The sequence below is a fragment of the Ranitomeya variabilis genome, chromosome 3 (assembly GCF_051348905.1).
Source record: "Ranitomeya variabilis isolate aRanVar5 chromosome 3, aRanVar5.hap1, whole genome shotgun sequence".
In the NCBI taxonomy this organism is placed as follows: domain Eukaryota; kingdom Metazoa; phylum Chordata; class Amphibia; order Anura; family Dendrobatidae; genus Ranitomeya; species Ranitomeya variabilis.
The window spans coordinates 1,310,524-1,329,441 of NC_135234.1; the positions used below are offsets into that span (position 1 = coordinate 1,310,524).

Consider the following 18,918-nt stretch of genomic DNA (forward strand, 5'->3'; position numbering starts at 1 on the left):
TACCTGTATCGGGGAGTACAGTGTATTATACAGTGATTATGTACCTGTATCGGGGAGTACGGTGTATTATACAGTGATTATGTACCTGTATCGGGGAGTACGGTGTATTATACAGTGATTATGTACCTGTATCGGGGAGTACGGTGTATTATACAGTAATTATGTACCTGTATCGGGGAGTACAGTGTATTATACAGTGATTCTGTACCTGTATCGGGGAGTATGGTGTATTATACAGTGATTATGTACCTGTATCGGGGAGTACGGTGTATTATACAGTGATTCTGTACCTGTATCGGGGAGTACGGTGTATTATACAGTGATTCTGTACCTGTATCGGGGAGTACGGTGTATTATACAGTGATTATGTACCTGTATCGGGGAGTACAGTGTATTATACAGTGATTCTGTACCTGTATCGGGGAGTACAGTGTATTATACAGTGATTATGTACCTGTATCGGGGAGTACGGTGTATTATACAGTAATTATGTACCTGTATCGGGGAGTACGGTGTATTATACAGTGATTATGTACCTGTATCGGGGAGTACGGTGTATTATACAGTGATTATGTACCTGTATCGGGGAGTACGGTGTATTATACAGTGATTCTGTACCTGTATCGGGGAGTACGGTGTATTATACAGTAATTATGTACCTGTATCGGGGAGTACGGTGTATTATACAGTGATTCTGTACCTGTATCGGGGAGTACGGTGTATTATACAGTGATTATGTACCTGTATCGGGGAGTACGGTGTATTATACAGTGATTATGTACCTGTATCGGGGAGTACAGTGTATTATACAGTGATTATGTACCTGTATCGGGGAGTACAGTGTATTATACAGTGATTATGTACCTGTATCGGGGAGTACGGTGTATTATACAGTAATTATGTACCTGTATCGGGGAGTACGGTGTATTATACAGTGATTATGTACCTGTATCGGGGAGTACGGTGTATTATACAGTGATTATGTACCTGTATCGGGGAGTACGGTGTATTATACAGTGATTCTGTACCTGTATCGGGGAGTACGGTGTATTATACAGTAATTATGTACCTGTATCGGGGAGTACGGTGTATTATACAGTGATTCTGTACCTGTATCGGGGAGTACGGTGTATTATACAGTGATTATGTACCTGTATCGGGGAGTACGGTGTATTATACAGTGATTATGTACCTGTATCGGGGAGTACAGTGTATTATACAGTGATTATGTACCTGTATCGGGGAGTACGGTGTATTATACAGTGATTCTGTACCTGTATCGGGGAGTACAGTGTATTATACAGTGATTATGTACCTGTATCGGGGAGTACGGTGTATTATACAGTAACTATGTACCTGTATCGGGGAGTACGGTGTATTATACAGTGATTATGTACCTGTATCGAGGAGTGTATTATACAGTGATTATGTACCTGTATCGGGGAGTACAGTGTATTATACAGTGATTATGTACCTGTATCGGGGAGTACAGTGTATTATACAGTGATTATGTACCTGTATCGGGGAGTACGGTGTATTATACAGTGATTATGTACCTGTATCGGGGAGTACGGTGTATTATACAGTAACTATGTACCTGTATCGGGGAGTACGGTGTATTATACAGTGATTCTGTACCTGTATCGGGGAGTACGGTGTATTATACAGTGATTATGTACCTGTATCGGGGAGTACAGTGTATTATACAGTGATTATGTACCTGTATCGGGGAGTACAGTGTATTATACAGTGATTCTGTACCTGTATCGGGGAGTACAGTGTATTATACAGTGATTATGTACCTGTATCGGGGAGTACGGTGTATTATACAGTAACTATGTACCTGTATCGGGGAGTACGGTGTATTATACAGTGATTATGTACCTGTATCGAGGAGTGTATTATACAGTGATTATGTACCTGTATCGGGGAGTACAGTGTATTATACAGTGATTATGTACCTGTATCGGGGAGTACAGTGTATTATACAGTGATTATGTACCTGTATCGGGGAGTACGGTGTATTATACAGTAACTATGTACCTGTATCGGGGAGTACGGTGTATTATACAGTGATTATGTACCTGTATCGGGGAGTACGGTGTATTATACAGTGATTATGTACCTGTATCGGGGAGTACGGTGTATTATACAGTAACTATGTACCTGTATCGGGGAGTACGGTGTATTATACAGTGATTATGTACCTGTATCGAGGAGTGTATTATACAGTGATTATGTACCTGTATCGGGGAGTACAGTGTATTATACAGTGATTATGTACCTGTATCGGGGAGTACGGTGTATTATACAGTGATTATGTACCTGTATCGGGGAGTACGGTGTATTATACAGTAACTATGTACCTGTATCGGGGAGTACGGTGTATTATACAGTGATTCTGTACCTGTATCGGGGAGTACGGTGTATTATACAGTGATTATGTACCTGTATCGGGGAGTACAGTGTATTATACAGTGATTATGTACCTGTATCGGGGAGTACAGTGTATTATACAGTGATTATGTACCTGTATCGGGGAGTACAGTGTATTATACAGTGATTCTGTACCTGTATCGGGGAGTACAGTGTATTATACAGTGATTATGTACCTGTATCGGGAGTACGGTGTATTATACAGTGACTATGTACCTGTATCGGGGAGTACGGTGTATTATACAGTGATTATGTACCTGTATCGGGGAGCACAGTGTATTATACAGTGATTATGTACCTGTATCGGGAGTACGGTGTATTATACAGTGACTATGTACCTGTATCGGGGAGTACGGTGTATTATACAGTGATTATGTACCTGTATCGGGGAGTACGGTGTATTATACAGTGATTATGTACCTGTATCGGGGAGTACAGTGTATTATACAGTGATTATGTACCTGTATCGGGGAGTACGGTGTATTATACAGTGATTATGTACCTGTATCGGGGAGTACGGTGTATTATACAGTGATTATGTACCTGTATCGGGGAGTACGGTGTATTATACAGTAATTATGTACCTGTATCGGGGAGTACAGTGTATTATACAGTGATTCTGTACCTGTATCGGGGAGTATGGTGTATTATACAGTGATTATGTACCTGTATCGGGGAGTACGGTGTATTATACAGTGATTCTGTACCTGTATCGGGGAGTACGGTGTATTATACAGTGATTCTGTACCTGTATCGGGGAGTACGGTGTATTATACAGTGATTATGTACCTGTATCGGGGAGTACAGTGTATTATACAGTGATTATGTACCTGTATCGGGGAGTACAGTGTATTATACAGTGATTATGTACCTGTATCGGGGAGTACAGTGTATTATACAGTGATTATGTACCTGTATCGGGGAGTACGGTGTATTATACAGTGATTATGTACCTGTATCGGGGAGTACGGTGTATTATACAGTGATTCTGTACCTGTATCGGGGAGTACGGTGTATTATACAGTGATTCTGTACCTGTATCGGGGAGTACGGTGTATTATACAGTGATTCTGTACCTGTATCGGGGAGTACGGTGTATTATACAGTGATTCTGTACCTGTATCGGGGAGTACGGTGTATTATACAGTGATTCTGTACCTGTATCGGGGAGTACAGTGTATTATACAGTGATTATGTACCTGTATCGGGGAGTACGGTGTATTATACAGTGATTCTGTACCTGTATCGGGGAGTACAGTGTATTATACAGTGATTATGTACCTGTATCGGGGAGTACGGTGTATTATACAGTAATTATGTACCTGTATCGGGGAGTACGGTGTATTATACAGTGATTCTGTACCTGTATCGGGGAGTACGGTGTATTATACAGTGATTCTGTACCTGTATCGGGGAGTACGGTGTATTATACAGTGATTATGTACCTGTATCGGGGAGTACAGTGTATTATACAGTGATTCTGTACCTGTATCGGGGAGTACGGTGTATTATACAGTGATTATGTACCTGTATCGGGGAGTACGGTGTATTATACAGTGATTATGTACCTGTATCGGGGAGTACGGTGTATTATACAGTGATTATGTACCTGTATCGGGGAGTACGGTGTATTATACAGTGATTATGTACCTGTATCGGGGAGTACAGTGTATTATACAGTGATTCTGTACCTGTATCGGGGAGTACGGTGTATTATACAGTGATTATGTACCTGTATCGGGGAGTACAGTGTATTATACAGTGATTATGTACCTGTATCGGGGAGTACGGTGTATTATACAGTAATTATGTACCTGTATCGGGGAGTACGGTGTATTATACAGTGATTATGTACCTGTATCGGGGAGTACGGTGTATTATACAGTAATTATGTACCTGTATCGGGGAGTACGGTGTATTATACAGTAATTATGTACCTGTATCGGGGAGTACGGTGTATTATACAGTGATTCTGTACCTGTATCGGGGAGTACGGTGTATTATACAGTGATTCTGTACCTGTATCGGGAGTACGGTGTATTATACAGTGATTATGTACCTGTATCGGGGAGTACGGTGTATTATACAGTGATTCTGTACCTGTATCGGGGAGTACGGTGTATTATACAGTAATTATGTACCTGTATCGGGGAGTACGGTGTATTATACAGTGACTATGTACCTGTATCGGGGAGTACGGTGTATTATACAGTGATTATGTACCTGTATCGGGGAGTACGGTGTATTATACAGTGATTCTGTACCTGTATCGGGGAGTACAGTGTATTATACAGTGATTATGTACCTGTATCGGGGAGTACGGTGTATTATACAGTGATTATGTACCTGTATCGGGGAGTACGGTGTATTATACAGTGATTATGTACCTGTATCGGGGAGTACAGTGTATTATACAGTGATTATGTACCTGTATCGGGGAGTACAGTGTATTATACAGTGATTCTGTACCTGTATCGGGGAGTACGGTGTATTATACAGTGATTATGTACCTGTATCGGGGAGTACGGTGTATTATACAGTGATTATGTACCTGTATCGGGGAGTACGGTGTATTATACAGTAATTATGTACCTGTATCGGGGAGTACGGTGTATTATACAGTGATTCTGTACCTGTATCGGGGAGTACAGTGTATTATACAGTAATTATGTACCTGTATCGGGGAGTACAGTGTATTATACAGTGATTATGTACCTGTATCGGGGAGTACGGTGTATTATACAGTGACTATATCTGTATCGGGGAGTACAGTGTATTATACAGTGATTCTGTACCTGTATCGGGGAGTACGGTGTATTATACAGTGATTCTGTACCTGTATTGGGGAGTACGGTGTATTATACAGTGATTCTGTACCTGTATCGGGGAGTACGGTGTATTATACAGTGATTATGTACCTGTATCGGGGAGTACAGTGTATTATACAGTAATTATGTACCTGTATCGGGGAGTACAGTGTATTATACAGTGATTATGTACCTGTATCGGGGAGTACAGTGTATTATACAGTGATTATGTACCTGTATCGGGGAGTACGGTGTATTATACAGTGATTCTGTACCTGTATCGGGGAGTACGGTGTATTATACAGTGACTATATCTGTATCGGGGAGTACAGTGTATTATACAGTGACTATATCTGTATCGGGGAGTACAGTGTATTATACAGTGATTCTGTACCTGTATCGGGGAGTACGGTGTATTATACAGTGATTCTGTACCTGTATCGGGGAGTACAGTGTATTATACAGTGATTATGTACCTGTATCGGGGAGTACGGTGTATTATACAGTGATTCTGTACCTGTATCGGGGAGTACAGTGTATTATACAGTGATTATGTACCTGTATCGGGGAGTACAGTGTATTATACAGTGATTATGTACCTGTATCGGGGAGTACGGTGTATTATACAGTGATTATGTACCTGTATCGGGGAGTACAGTGTATTATACAGTGATTCTGTACCTGTATCGGGGAGTACGGTGTATTATACAGTGATTATGTACATGTATCGGGGAGCACAGTGTATTATACAGTGACTATGTACCTGTATCGGGAGTACGGTGTATTATACAGTGACTATGTACCTGTATCGGGGAGTACGGTGTATTATACAGTGATTATGTACCTGTATCGGGGATTACGGTGTATTATACAGTGATTATGTACCTGTATCGGGGAGTACGGTGTATTATACAGTGATTCTGTACCTGTATCGGGGAGTACGGTGTATTATACAGTGATTATGTACCTGTATCGGGGAGTACGGTGTATTATACAGTGATTATGTACCTGTATCGGGGAGTACGGTGTATTATACAGTGATTATGTACCTGTATCGGGGAGTACGGTGTATTATACAGTGATTATGTACCTGTATCGGGGAGTACGGTGTATTATACAGTAATTATGTACCTGTAACGGGGAGTACGGTGTATTATACAGTGATTCTGTACCTGTATCGGGGAGTACAGTGTATTATACAGTGATTATGTACCTGTATCGGGGAGTACAGTGTATTATACAGTGATTATGTACCTGTATCGGGGAGTACGGTGTATTATACAGTGATTATGTACCTGTATCGGGGAGTACAGTGTATTATACAGTGATTATGTACATGTATCGGGGAGTACGGTGTATTATACAGTGATTCTGTACCTGTATCGGGGAGTACGGTGTATTATACAGTGATTCTGTACCTGTATCGGGGAGTACGGTGTATTATACAGTGATTATGTACCTGTATCGGGGAGTACGGTGTATTATACAGTGATTCTGTACCTGTATCGGGGAGTACGGTGTATTATACAGTGATTATGTACCTGTATCGGGGAGTACGGTGTATTATACAGTGATTATGTACCTGTATCGGGGAGTACGGTGTATTATACAGTGATTATGTACCTGTATCGGGGAGTACGGTGTATTATACAGTGATTATGTACCTGTATCGGGGAGTACAGTGTATTATACAGTAATTATGTACCTGTATCGGGGAGTACGGTGTATTATACAGTGATTATGTACCTGTATCGGGGAGTACAGTGTATTATACAGTGATTATGTACATGTATCGGGGAGTACGGTGTATTATACAGTGACTATGTACCTGTATCGGGGAGTACAGTGTATTATACAGTGATTATGTACCTGTATCGGGGAGTACGGTGTATTATACAGTGATTATGTACCTGTATCGGGGAGTACAGTGTATTATACAGTGATTATGTACCTGTATCGGGGAGTACGGTGTATTATACAGTGATTATGTACCTGTATCGGGGAGTACAGTGTATTATACAGTAATTATGTACCTGTATCGGGGAGTACAGTGTATTATACAGTGATTCTGTACCTGTATCGGGGAGTACGGTGTATTATACAGTGATTATGTACCTGTATCGGGGAGTACGGTGTATTATACAGTGATTATGTACCTGTATCGGGGAGTACGGTGTATTATACAGTAATTATGTACCTGTATCGGGGAGTACGGTGTATTATACAGTGATTATGTACCTGTATCGGGGAGTACGGTGTATTATACAGTAATTATGTACCTGTATCGGGGAGTACGGTGTATTATACAGTGATTCTGTACCTGTATCGGGGAGTACGGTGTATTATACAGTGACTATGTACCTGTATCGGGGAGTACGGTGTATTATACAGTAATTATGTACCTGTATCGGGGAGTACAGTGTATTATACAGTAATTATGTACCTGTATCGGGGAGTACGGTGTATTATACAGTGATTCTGTACCTGTATCGGGGAGTACGGTGTATTATACAGTAATTATGTACCTGTATCGGGGAGTACGGTGTATTATACAGTGATTATGTACCTGTATCGGGGAGTACGGTGTATTATACAGTGATTATGTACCTGTATCGGGGAGTACGGTGTATTATACAGTGACTATGTACCTGTATCGGGGAGTACAGTGTATTATACAGTGATTATGTACCTGTATCGGGGAGTACGGTGTATTATACAGTAATTATGTACCTGTATCGGGGAGTACAGTGTATTATACAGTGATTATGTACCTGTATCGGGGAGTACGGTGTATTATACAGTGATTATGTACCTGTATCGGGGAGTGTATTATACAGTGATTATGTACCTGTATCGGGGAGTACAGTGTATTATACAGTGATTATGTACCTGTATCGGGGAGTGTATTATACAGTGATTCTGTACCTGTATCGGGGAGTACGGTGTATTATACAGTGATTATGTACCTGTATCGGGGAGTACGGTGTATTATACAGTGATTCTGTACCTGTATCGGGGAGTACGGTGTATTATACAGTGATTATGTACCTGTATCGGGGAGTACAGTGTATTATACAGTAATTATGTACCTGTATCGGGGAGTACGGTGTATTATACAGTGATTATGTACCTGTATCGGGGAGTACAGTGTATTATACAGTGATTATGTACCTGTATCGGGAGTACGGTGTATTATACAGTGATTCTGTACCTGTATCGGGGAGTACGGTGTATTATACAGTGATTATGTACCTGTATCGGGGAGTACGGTGTATTATACAGTGATTATGTACCTGTATCGGGGAGTACAGTGTATTATACAGTGATTATGTACCTGTATCGGGGAGTACAGTGTATTATACAGTGATTATGTACCTGTATCGGGGAGTACGGTGTATTATACAGTGACTATATCTGTATCGGGGAGTACAGTGTATTATACAGTGATTATGTACATGTATCGGGGAGTACGGTGTATTATACAGTGATTATGTACATGTATCGGGGAGTACGGTGTATTATACAGTGATTCTGTACCTGTATCGGGGAGTACGGTGTATTATACAGTGATTCTGTACCTGTATCGGGGAGTACAGTGTATTATACAGTGATTCTGTACCTGTATCGGGGAGTACGGTGTATTATACAGTGATTCTGTACCTGTATCGGGGAGTACAGTGTATTATACAGTGATTATGTACCTGTATCGGGGAGTACGGTGTATTATACAGTGACTATATCTGTATCGGGGAGTACAGTGTATTATACAGTGATTATGTACCTGTATCGGGGAGTACGGTGTATTATACAGTGATTCTGTACCTGTATCGGGGAGTACAGTGTATTATACAGTGATTATGTACCTGTATCGGGGAGTACGGTGTATTATACAGTGATTATGTACCTGTATCGGGGAGTACGGTGTATTATACAGTAATTATGTACCTGTATCGGGGAGTACGGTGTATTATACAGTGATTATGTACCTGTATCGGGGAGTACAGTGTATTATACAGTGATTCTGTACCTGTATCGGGGAGTACGGTGTATTATACAGTGATTATGTACCTGTATCGGGGAGTACGGTGTATTATACAGTGATTCTGTACCTGTATCGGGGAGTACGGTGTATTATACAGTGATTATGTACCTGTATCGGGGAGTACGGTGTATTATACAGTAATTATGTACCTGTATCGGGGAGTACAGTGTATTATACAGTGATTCTGTACCTGTATCGGGGAGTACGGTGTATTATACAGTGATTCTGTACCTGTATCGGGGAGTACGGTGTATTATACAGTGATTATGTACCTGTATCGGGGAGTACGGTGTATTATACAGTAATTATGTACCTGTATCGGGGAGTACGGTGTATTATACAGTGATTCTGTACCTGTATCGGGGAGTACGGTGTATTATACAGTGACTATGTACCTGTATCGGGGAGTACGGTGTATTATACAGTGATTATGTACCTGTATCGGGGAGTGTATTATACAGTGATTATGTACCTGTATCGGGGAGTACGGTGTATTATACAGTGATTATGTACCTGTATCGGGGAGTACAGTGTATTATACAGTGATTATGTACCTGTATCGGGGAGTACGGTGTATTATACAGTGATTATGTACCTGTATCGGGGAGTACAGTGTATTATACAGTAATTATGTACCTGTATCGGGGAGTACAGTGTATTATACAGTGATTATGTACCTGTATCGGGGAGTACGGTGTATTATACAGTGATTCTGTACCTGTATCGGGGAGTACGGTGTATTATACAGTGATTCTGTACCTGTATCGGGGAGTACAGTGTATTATACAGTGATTATGTACCTGTATCGGGGAGTACGGTGTATTATACAGTAATTATGTACCTGTATCGGGGAGTACGGTGTATTATACAGTGATTCTGTACCTGTATCGGGGAGTACGGTGTATTATACAGTGATTCTGTACCTGTATCGGGGAGTACGGTGTATTATACAGTGATTATGTACCTGTATCGGGGAGTACGGTGTATTATACAGTGATTATGTACCTGTATCGGGGAGTACGGTGTATTATACAGTGATTATGTACCTGTATCGGGGAGTACAGTGTATTATACAGTGATTCTGTACCTGTATCGGGGAGTACAGTGTATTATACAGTGATTATGTACCTGTATCGGGGAGTACGGTGTATTATACAGTGATTATGTACCTGTATCGGGGAGTACAGTGTATTATACAGTGATTCTGTACCTGTATCGGGGAGTACAGTGTATTATACAGTGATTATGTACCTGTATCGGGGAGTACGGTGTATTATACAGTGATTCTGTACCTGTATCGGGGAGTACGGTGTATTATACAGTGATTATGTACCTGTATCGGGGAGTACAGTGTATTATACAGTGATTATGTACCTGTATCGGGGAGTACGGTGTATTATACAGTGATTCTGTACCTGTATCGGGGAGTACGGTGTATTATACAGTGATTCTGTACCTGTATCGGGGAGTACGGTGTATTATACAGTGATTCTGTACCTGTATCGGGGAGTACGGTGTATTATACAGTGATTATGTACCTGTATCGGGGAGTACAGTGTATTATACAGTGATTATGTACCTGTATTGGGGAGTACGGTGTATTATACAGTGATTATGTACCTGTATCGGGGAGTACGGTGTATTATACAGTAATTATGTACCTGTATCGGGGAGTACAGTGTATTATACAGTGATTCTGTACCTGTATCGGGGAGTACAGTGTATTATACAGTGATTCTGTACCTGTATCGGGGAGTACGGTGTATTATACAGTGATTCTGTACCTGTATCGGGGAGTACGGTGTATTATACAGTGATTCTGTACCTGTATCGGGGAGTACGGTGTATTATACAGTAATTATGTACCTGTATCGGGGAGTACGGTTATTATACAGTGATTCTGTACCTGTATCGGGGAGTACGGTGTATTATACAGTGATTCTGTACCTGTATCGGGGAGTACGGTGTATTATACAGTGATTATGTACCTGTATCGGGGAGTACGGTTATTATACAGCGATTATGTACCTGTATCGGGGAGTACGGTGTATTATACAGTGATTATGTACCTGTATCGGGGAGTACAGTGTATTATACAGTGATTCTGTACCTGTATCGGGGAGTACGGTGTATTATACAGTGATTATGTACATGTATCGGGGAGTACAGTGTATTATACAGTGATTATGTACCTGTATCGGGGAGTACAGTGTATTATACAGTGATTATGTACCTGTATCGGGGAGTACGGTGTATTATACAGTGATTATGTACCTGTATCGGGGAGTACAGTGTATTATACAGTGATTATGTACCTGTATCGGGGAGTACGGTGTATTATACAGTGATTATGTACCTGTATCGGGGAGTACAGTGTATTATACAGTGATTCTGTACCTGTATCGGGGAGTACGGTGTATTATACAGTGATTCTGTACCTGTATCGGGGAGTACAGTGTATTATACAGTGATTATGTACCTGTATTGGGGAGTACGGTGTATTATACAGTGATTATGTACCTGTATCGGGGAGTACGGTGTATTATACAGTGATTATGTACCTGTATCGGGGAGTACGGTGTATTATACAGTGATTATGTACCTGTATTGGGGAGTACGGTGTATTATACAGTAATTATGTACCTGTATCGGGAGTATGGTTATTATGCAGCGATTATGTACCTGTATCGGGGAGTACGGTGTATTATACAGTGATTCTGTACCTGTATTGGGGAGTACGGTGTATTATACAGTAATTATGTACCTGTATCGGGGAGTATGGTTATTATGCAGCGATTATGTACCTGTATCGGGAGTATGGTTATTATGCAGCGATTATGTACCTGTATCGGGGAGTACGGTGTATTATACAGTAATTATGTACCTGTATCGGGAGTATGGTTATTATACAGCGATTATGCACCTGTATCGGGAGTACGGTGTATTAGTTTACGCACCTGTATTGGGGAGTACGGGCCCCCCGGGTCCCCACTCAGCAGCGTTTCGCTGTTCATCTTGGTCTTCAGACATGATATGTAGCGGCTGCAGAAATCCTTGCACAGCTCGTTGACCTTCTCCAGTTCCAGGAGGTGGATCCTCAGCACCTGAATGGCCTTCACCATCTGCAGAGAATAGCAGAGAAGTGACGGGGACAGAGCAGCCACATGGGTGTCACTGACGAGGGTCCGGATGGTCACACTGCTGACTGCACCCTCCACATTACCCCAGCGATATGTCCAGTCCTGACTGGTGACCTTGGGGGGCTACGCACCAGGCTGTCAGTCTCGGGGTCCTCGGAGAAGAAGTCCTTCCCCTCCTTGTGCTGTCTCCTCACGAAGGTCTCTATGTCCAGGTCGAAGCTGGCGGACGTCGTGCTCTCTGATCCCTGAGTGCAGCCTTCACATTTCTCAAAAAGCAGAGCGAGCAGAGGGAAGAGCGGGTGCCTGCGGGTGAGAGAAGCAGAGGGTGCTACAGTCGAGGCTTCTAACCGGGAGTGCGCTACAGCCAAGGCTTCCACCCGTGAGGGTGCTACAGTCGAGGCCTCCACCCATCAGAGCAATACAGCTGAAATCTCCACTCGTGAGAGCACTACAGACGAGGCTTCCACCCGTGAGAGCTGTACAGCCAAGGATTCCACCTGTGAGAGTGCTACAGCAAAGTATTCCACTCGTGAGAGCGCTACAGCTGTGACTTCCACCCGTGAGGGCGTAACAGACGAAACCTCCACCCGTAAGAGCACTAAAGCCGAGGCCTCCACCTGTAAGAGCACTACAACCGAGGCTTCCACCTGTGAGAGTGCTACAGCCGAGGCCTTCACCCCTGAAAGCGCTACAGCCAAGGACTTTACATGTGAGAGTGCTACAGCCGAGGCCTCCATACGTGAGAGCACTACAGCCCAGGCCTCTAACCATGAACCCTCCACAGCCGAGGCCTCCACCTATGAGAGCTCTACAGCCGTGGATTCCACCCGTTAGAGCGCTACAGTGGAGGATTCCACCCGTTAGAGCGCTACAGCCGAGGCTTACACTCGTGACGGAGCTAAAGACGAGGCTTCCGCCCATGAGCGTGCTACAGACGAGGCTCTCAAACATGAGCGTGCTACAGCTGAGGCCTCCACCCATGAGGGCACTACAGCCAAGGTTTCCTCACTACAGCAGGGGCTTCCAGCCGTGAGGGCGCTAGAGCTGAGGCTTCCACCCATGAGCACGCTACAGCCGAGGCCTCCATCCGTGAGCGTGCTACAGCAGAGGCCTCCACCAGTGAGCAAGCTACAGCTGAGGCCTCCACCCGTGAGCAAGCTACAGCCGAGGTCTCCATCCCTGAAAGTGCTACAGACGAGGCCTACACTCGTGAGAGCGCTACAGCCGAGGCCTCCACCTGTGAGAGTACTAGAGCCCAGGCCTCCACCCGTGAGCCTTCCACAGCCGACCACAGTCATGCACCTATGAGAGTGCTCCCCACCGAGGCTTCCACCCGTGAGAGCTCTACATCCGTGGATTCCAGCCCTGAGAGCGCTACAGAGGAGGATTCCACCAGTGAGAGCACTACAGCCAAGGCTTACACTAGTGAGGGCGCTATAGATGAGGCTTCCACCTGTGAGCGCTCTACAGTTGAGGCTTCCAACCGTGAGGGCACTACAGCCGAGGCCTCCACCCGTGAGCGCACTACAGCCGAGGCCTTCACCCGTGAGTGCGCTACAGCCGAGGCTTCTACCCGTGAACACGCTATAGTCAAGGCATTCTCCTATGAATGTGCTACAGCCGAGGCCTCCACCCGTGAGAGCGCTACAACCGAGGCTTCCACCCGTGAGAGTGCTACAGCCGAGGCCTCCACCTGAGAGCGCTACAGCCAAGGCCTACACTCGTGACAGCGCTACAGCAAAGGCCTCCACCCGTGAAAGTACTGCAGCCCAGGCGTCCACCCATGAGCCCTCCACAGCCGAGGCATGCACCTATGAGAGCGCTACCGCCGAGGCTTCCATCCGCGAGAGCTCTACAGCCGTGGATTCCACCCGTGAGAGTGCTACAGATGAGGCTTCCACCCATGAGCACGCTACAGCCGAGGCCTCCATCCGTGAGCGTGCTACAGCAGAGGCCTCCACCAGTGAGCAAGCTACAGCTGAGGCCTCCACCCGTGAGCAAGCTACAGCCGAGGTCTCCATCCCTGAAAGTGCTACAGACGAGGCCTACACTCGTGAGAGCGCTACAGCCGAGGCCTCCACCTGTGAGAGTACTAGAGCCCAGGCCTCCACCCGTGAGCCTTCCACAGCCGACCACAGTCATGCACCTATGAGAGTGCTCCCCACCGAGGCTTCCACCCGTGAGAGCTCTACATCCGTGGATTCCAGCCCTGAGAGCGCTACAGAGGAGGATTCCACCCGTGAGAGCACTACAGCCAAGGCTTACACTAGTGAGGGCGCTATAGATGAGGCTTCCACCTGTGAGCGCTCTACAGTCGAGGCTTCCATCCGCGAGAGCTCTACAGCCGTGGATTCCACCCGTGAGAGTGCTACAGATGAGGCTTCCACCCGTGAGCGTGCTACAACTCAGGCCTCCACCCGTGAGCGCACTACAGCCGAGGCCTCCACCCGTGAGCATGCTACAGCCGAGGCTTCTACCCGTGAACATGCTATAGTCAAGGCCTCCTCCCGTGAACATGCTACAGCCGAGGTCTCCACCCGTAAGGGCGCTACACCAAGGCTTCCACCCATGAGGGTGCTACAGCCAAGGCTTCCACCCGTGAGGCCGCTACAGTCGAGGCTTCCATCCGTGAGTGCGCTACAGCCCAAACTTCCACCCATAAGCACGCTACAGCGAGGCCTCCACACATCAGGGCAAAAAGCCGAAATCTCCACCCGTGAGAGCACTACAGACAAGGGTTCCACCCGTGAGAGCTGTACAGCCAAGGATTCCACCCATGAGAGTGCTACAGCAAAGTATTCCACCCGTGAGAGCGCTACAGCCATAGCTTCCACCCGTGAGGGCTCTACAGCAGAGGCCTCCACCCGTAAGAGCACTAAAGCCGAGGCCTCCACCCATAAGAGTGTTACAACCGAGGTCTCCACCCCTGAAAGTGCTACAGCCAAGGACTTTACATGTGAGAGCACTTCAGCAGAGGTCTCCATCCGTGAGCGCACTACAGCCCAAGCCTACACTCGTGACAGCGCTACAGCCAAGGCCTCCACCCGTGAAAGTACTGCCATGAGCCCTCCACAGCTGAGGCCTCCACCTATGAGAGCTCTACAGCCGTGAATTCCACCTGTTAAGAGCGCTACAGTGGAGTCTTCCAACCGTGAGAGCGCTACAGCCGAGGCTTCCATCAGTGAGGGCACTACAGCCAAGGCTTCTGTTATGATCCGGTGGCCTTGGAGCCGCATGAGACCTTCTCTGGAGAAGGGGGGTACCTGTACAGACCGCAACCCTAAACTGACACCGCAACTAGAAGTAGCCGTGGGGTGTACCTAACACATCCTAGACACCTCGACACAGCCGGAGGACTAAATAACCCTACAGATGGAAATGGGAATTCTATCTTGCCTCAGAGCAGAAACCCCAAAGGATAGGCAGCCCCCCCCACAAATATTGACGGTGAATATAAGAGTAAAGACACACACAGGCTGAAAACAGGATTTAGCAAAAGAGGCACTTCTAGCTAAATAGTAAAGGATAGGACAGAGTACTAAGCGGTCAGTATTAAAACTCTGAAAATATCCACAGCAGAAAATACAAAAATTCCACATCTAACTAAAGACATAGAATGTATATCTGCATCTCCAGAGAATCCAGCATGACAGAAAAAATCCAAACAAGTCTAAGCTGGACAAGACAAAACAATAAATTGTTCTGAACTGAAAAGCACACAGTAGGTGTGCTGCAGGAAAATAAACAAGACACTTATCTTGGCTGGATTGGCAGCAGAGCAGAAGGAACCAGACAGGGATGTAAACCGTCCAAGAACAATGGACAACTGGCACTGACTAATGAATCCAGCACACCTAAATACCGAATAGAGCTGCAATCAGCAGAAACACCTGCCCGGATTACAACCCAGAGACAACTGCACTATCACAAACAACCACCGGAGGGAGCCCAAGAACAGAATTCACAACAGTACCCCCCCTTGAAGAGGGGTCACCGAACCCTCACCAGAGCCCCCAGGGCGATCAGGACGAGCCAGATGAAAGGCACGGACCAAATCAGCAGCATGGACATCAGAGGCAAAAACCCAAGAATTATCCTCCTGGCCATAACCCTTCCATTTGACAAGATACTGAAGCTTCCGCCTCGAAAAACGAGAATCCAAAATCTTCTCAACCACATACTCCAACTCCCCATCAACCAACACAGGGGCCAGAGGATCAACAGAGGGAACAACGGGCACCACATATTTCCGCAATAAAGATCTATGGAAAACATTATGGATGGCAAAAGAGGCCGGAAGGGCTAAACGAAAAGAGACCGGATTGATAATCTCAGAAATCCTATAGGGACCAATAAACCGAGGCTTAAACTTAGGGGAAGAGACCTTCATAGGAACATGACGGGAAGACAACCAGACCAAATCCCCAACCCAAAGCCGGGAACCAACACGCCGACGATGGTTAGCAAAACGCTGAGCCTCCTCCTGAGACAACACCAAATTGTCCACCACATGAGCCCAAATCTGCTGCAACCTGTCAACCACAGAATCCACACCACACAATATTCTTCGGAATACCATGCAAACGAACCACATGCTGAAAAAACAACGGAACCAAATCAGAAGAGGAAGGCAATTTAGGCAAAGGCACCAAATGGACCATCTTAGAGAACCGGTCACAAACCACCCAGATAACCGACATCCTCTGGGAAACCGGAAGATCTGAAATAAAATCCATAGAAATATGCGTCCAGGGCCTCTCAGGGACCGGCAAAGGCAAAAGCAACACACTAGCACGGGAACAACAAGGCTTAGCCCGCGCACAAGTCCCACAGGACTGCACAAAAGAACGCACATCCCGCGACAAAGAAGGCCACCAAAAGGACCTACCAACCAAATCTCTGGTACCAAAAATACCAGGATGGCCAGCCACACAGAACAATGAACCTCAGAAATCACTCTACTAGTCTATCTATCAGGAACAAACAGTTTCCCCACTGGACAGCGGTCAGGTTTGTCAGCCTGGAATTCCTGAAGAACCCGTCATAAATCAGGGGAAATGGCAGAAAGGACCACCCCTTCTTTCAGAATGCCGACCGGTTCAAGGACCTCAGGAGAATCAGGCAAAAAACTCCTAGAGAGGGCATCAGCCTTAATATTCTTAGAAACCGGAAGATACGAGACCACGAAATCAAAACGGGAAAAGAAAAGGGACCATCGAGCCTGTCTAGGATTCAGCCGCTTGGCAGACTCGAGGTAAATCAGATTTTAATGATCGGTCAAGACCACAATACGGTGCTTAGCTCCCTCAAGCCAATGTCGCCACTCCTCAAACACCCACTTCATAGCCAACAACTCCCGATTGCCGACATCATAATTGCGTTCAGCAGGCGAAAACTTACGGGAAAAGAAGGCACACGGTTTCATCAAGGAACCATCAGAATTCCTCTGAGACAAAACGGCCCCTGCCCCAATCTCAGAAGCGTCAACCTCAACCTGAAACGGAAGAGAAATGTCCGGTTGACGCAACACCGGGGCCGAAGTAAATCGGCGTTTAAGCTCCTGAAAGGCAGAGACAGCCGCAGAAGACCAATTCGTCACATTAGCGCCCTTCTTCGTCAAATCAGTCAAAGGTTTAACCACACTGGAGAAGTTAGCGATGAAACGGCGATAGAAATTAGCAAAGACCAAAAATTTCTGAAGGCTCTTCACGGATGTGGGCTGAATCCAATCATGAATGGCCTGAACCTTAACCGGATCCATCTCAATAGATGAGGGAGAAAAAAATGAAGCCCAAAAAAGAAACCTTCTGCACTCCAAAGAGACACTTAGACCCCTTCACAAACAAAGCATTATCACGAAGGATCTGAAATACCATCCTGACCTGCTCCACATGAGACTCCCAATCATCGGAAAAAATCAAAATGTCATCCAAATATACAATCATGAATTTATCAAAATAAGTCCGGAAGATGTCGTTAATGAAGGACTGAAAAACAGATGGAGCATTAGAGAGCCCGAATGGCATCACAAGGTATTCAAAATGGCCTTCGGGCGTATTAAACGCAGTTTTCCATTCATCTCCCTGCTTAATACGAACAAGATTATATGCCCCCCGAAAGTCAATCTTAGTAAACCAACTAGCCCCCTTAATCCTAGCAAACAAATCAGAAAGCAAAGGTAAAGGGTATTGAAACTTGACCGTGATCTTATTCAAGAGGCGATAATCAATACAGGGTCTTAAGGAGCCATCCTTCTTAGCAACAAAAAAGAATCCCGCTCCCAACGGTGAAGAAGATGGCCGAATATGCCCTTTCTCCAAAGACTCCTTAACATAACTCCGCATGGCGGTATGTTCAGGCACAGACAGGTTGAACAGTCGGCCCTTAGGAAACTTACAGCCTGGAATTAAGTCAATAGCACAATCACAGTCCCTATGCGGTGGAAGGGAACTGGACTTGGGCTCATCGAATACATCCTGAAAATCAGACAAAA

At 45.2% G+C, this 18,918-nt stretch overlaps 1 protein-coding gene across 3 annotated transcripts in view; it reads right to left on the reverse strand.

The window, feature by feature from the left end:
* Positions 1–18,918, reverse strand: part of PKNOX1 (PBX/knotted 1 homeobox 1) — a 106,041-nt gene that overhangs the window by 42,266 nt on the left and 44,857 nt on the right. For all 3 annotated transcript variants that reach the window (XM_077293528.1, XM_077293530.1, XM_077293529.1), the window contains 2 exons: positions 12,557–12,728; positions 12,243–12,407 (listed from right to left, as the gene is read on the reverse strand). In XM_077293528.1, the coding sequence (XP_077149643.1) occupies positions 12,243–12,407; positions 12,557–12,728 (337 nt within the window). The remainder of the gene's footprint in view (positions 1–12,242; positions 12,408–12,556; positions 12,729–18,918) is intronic.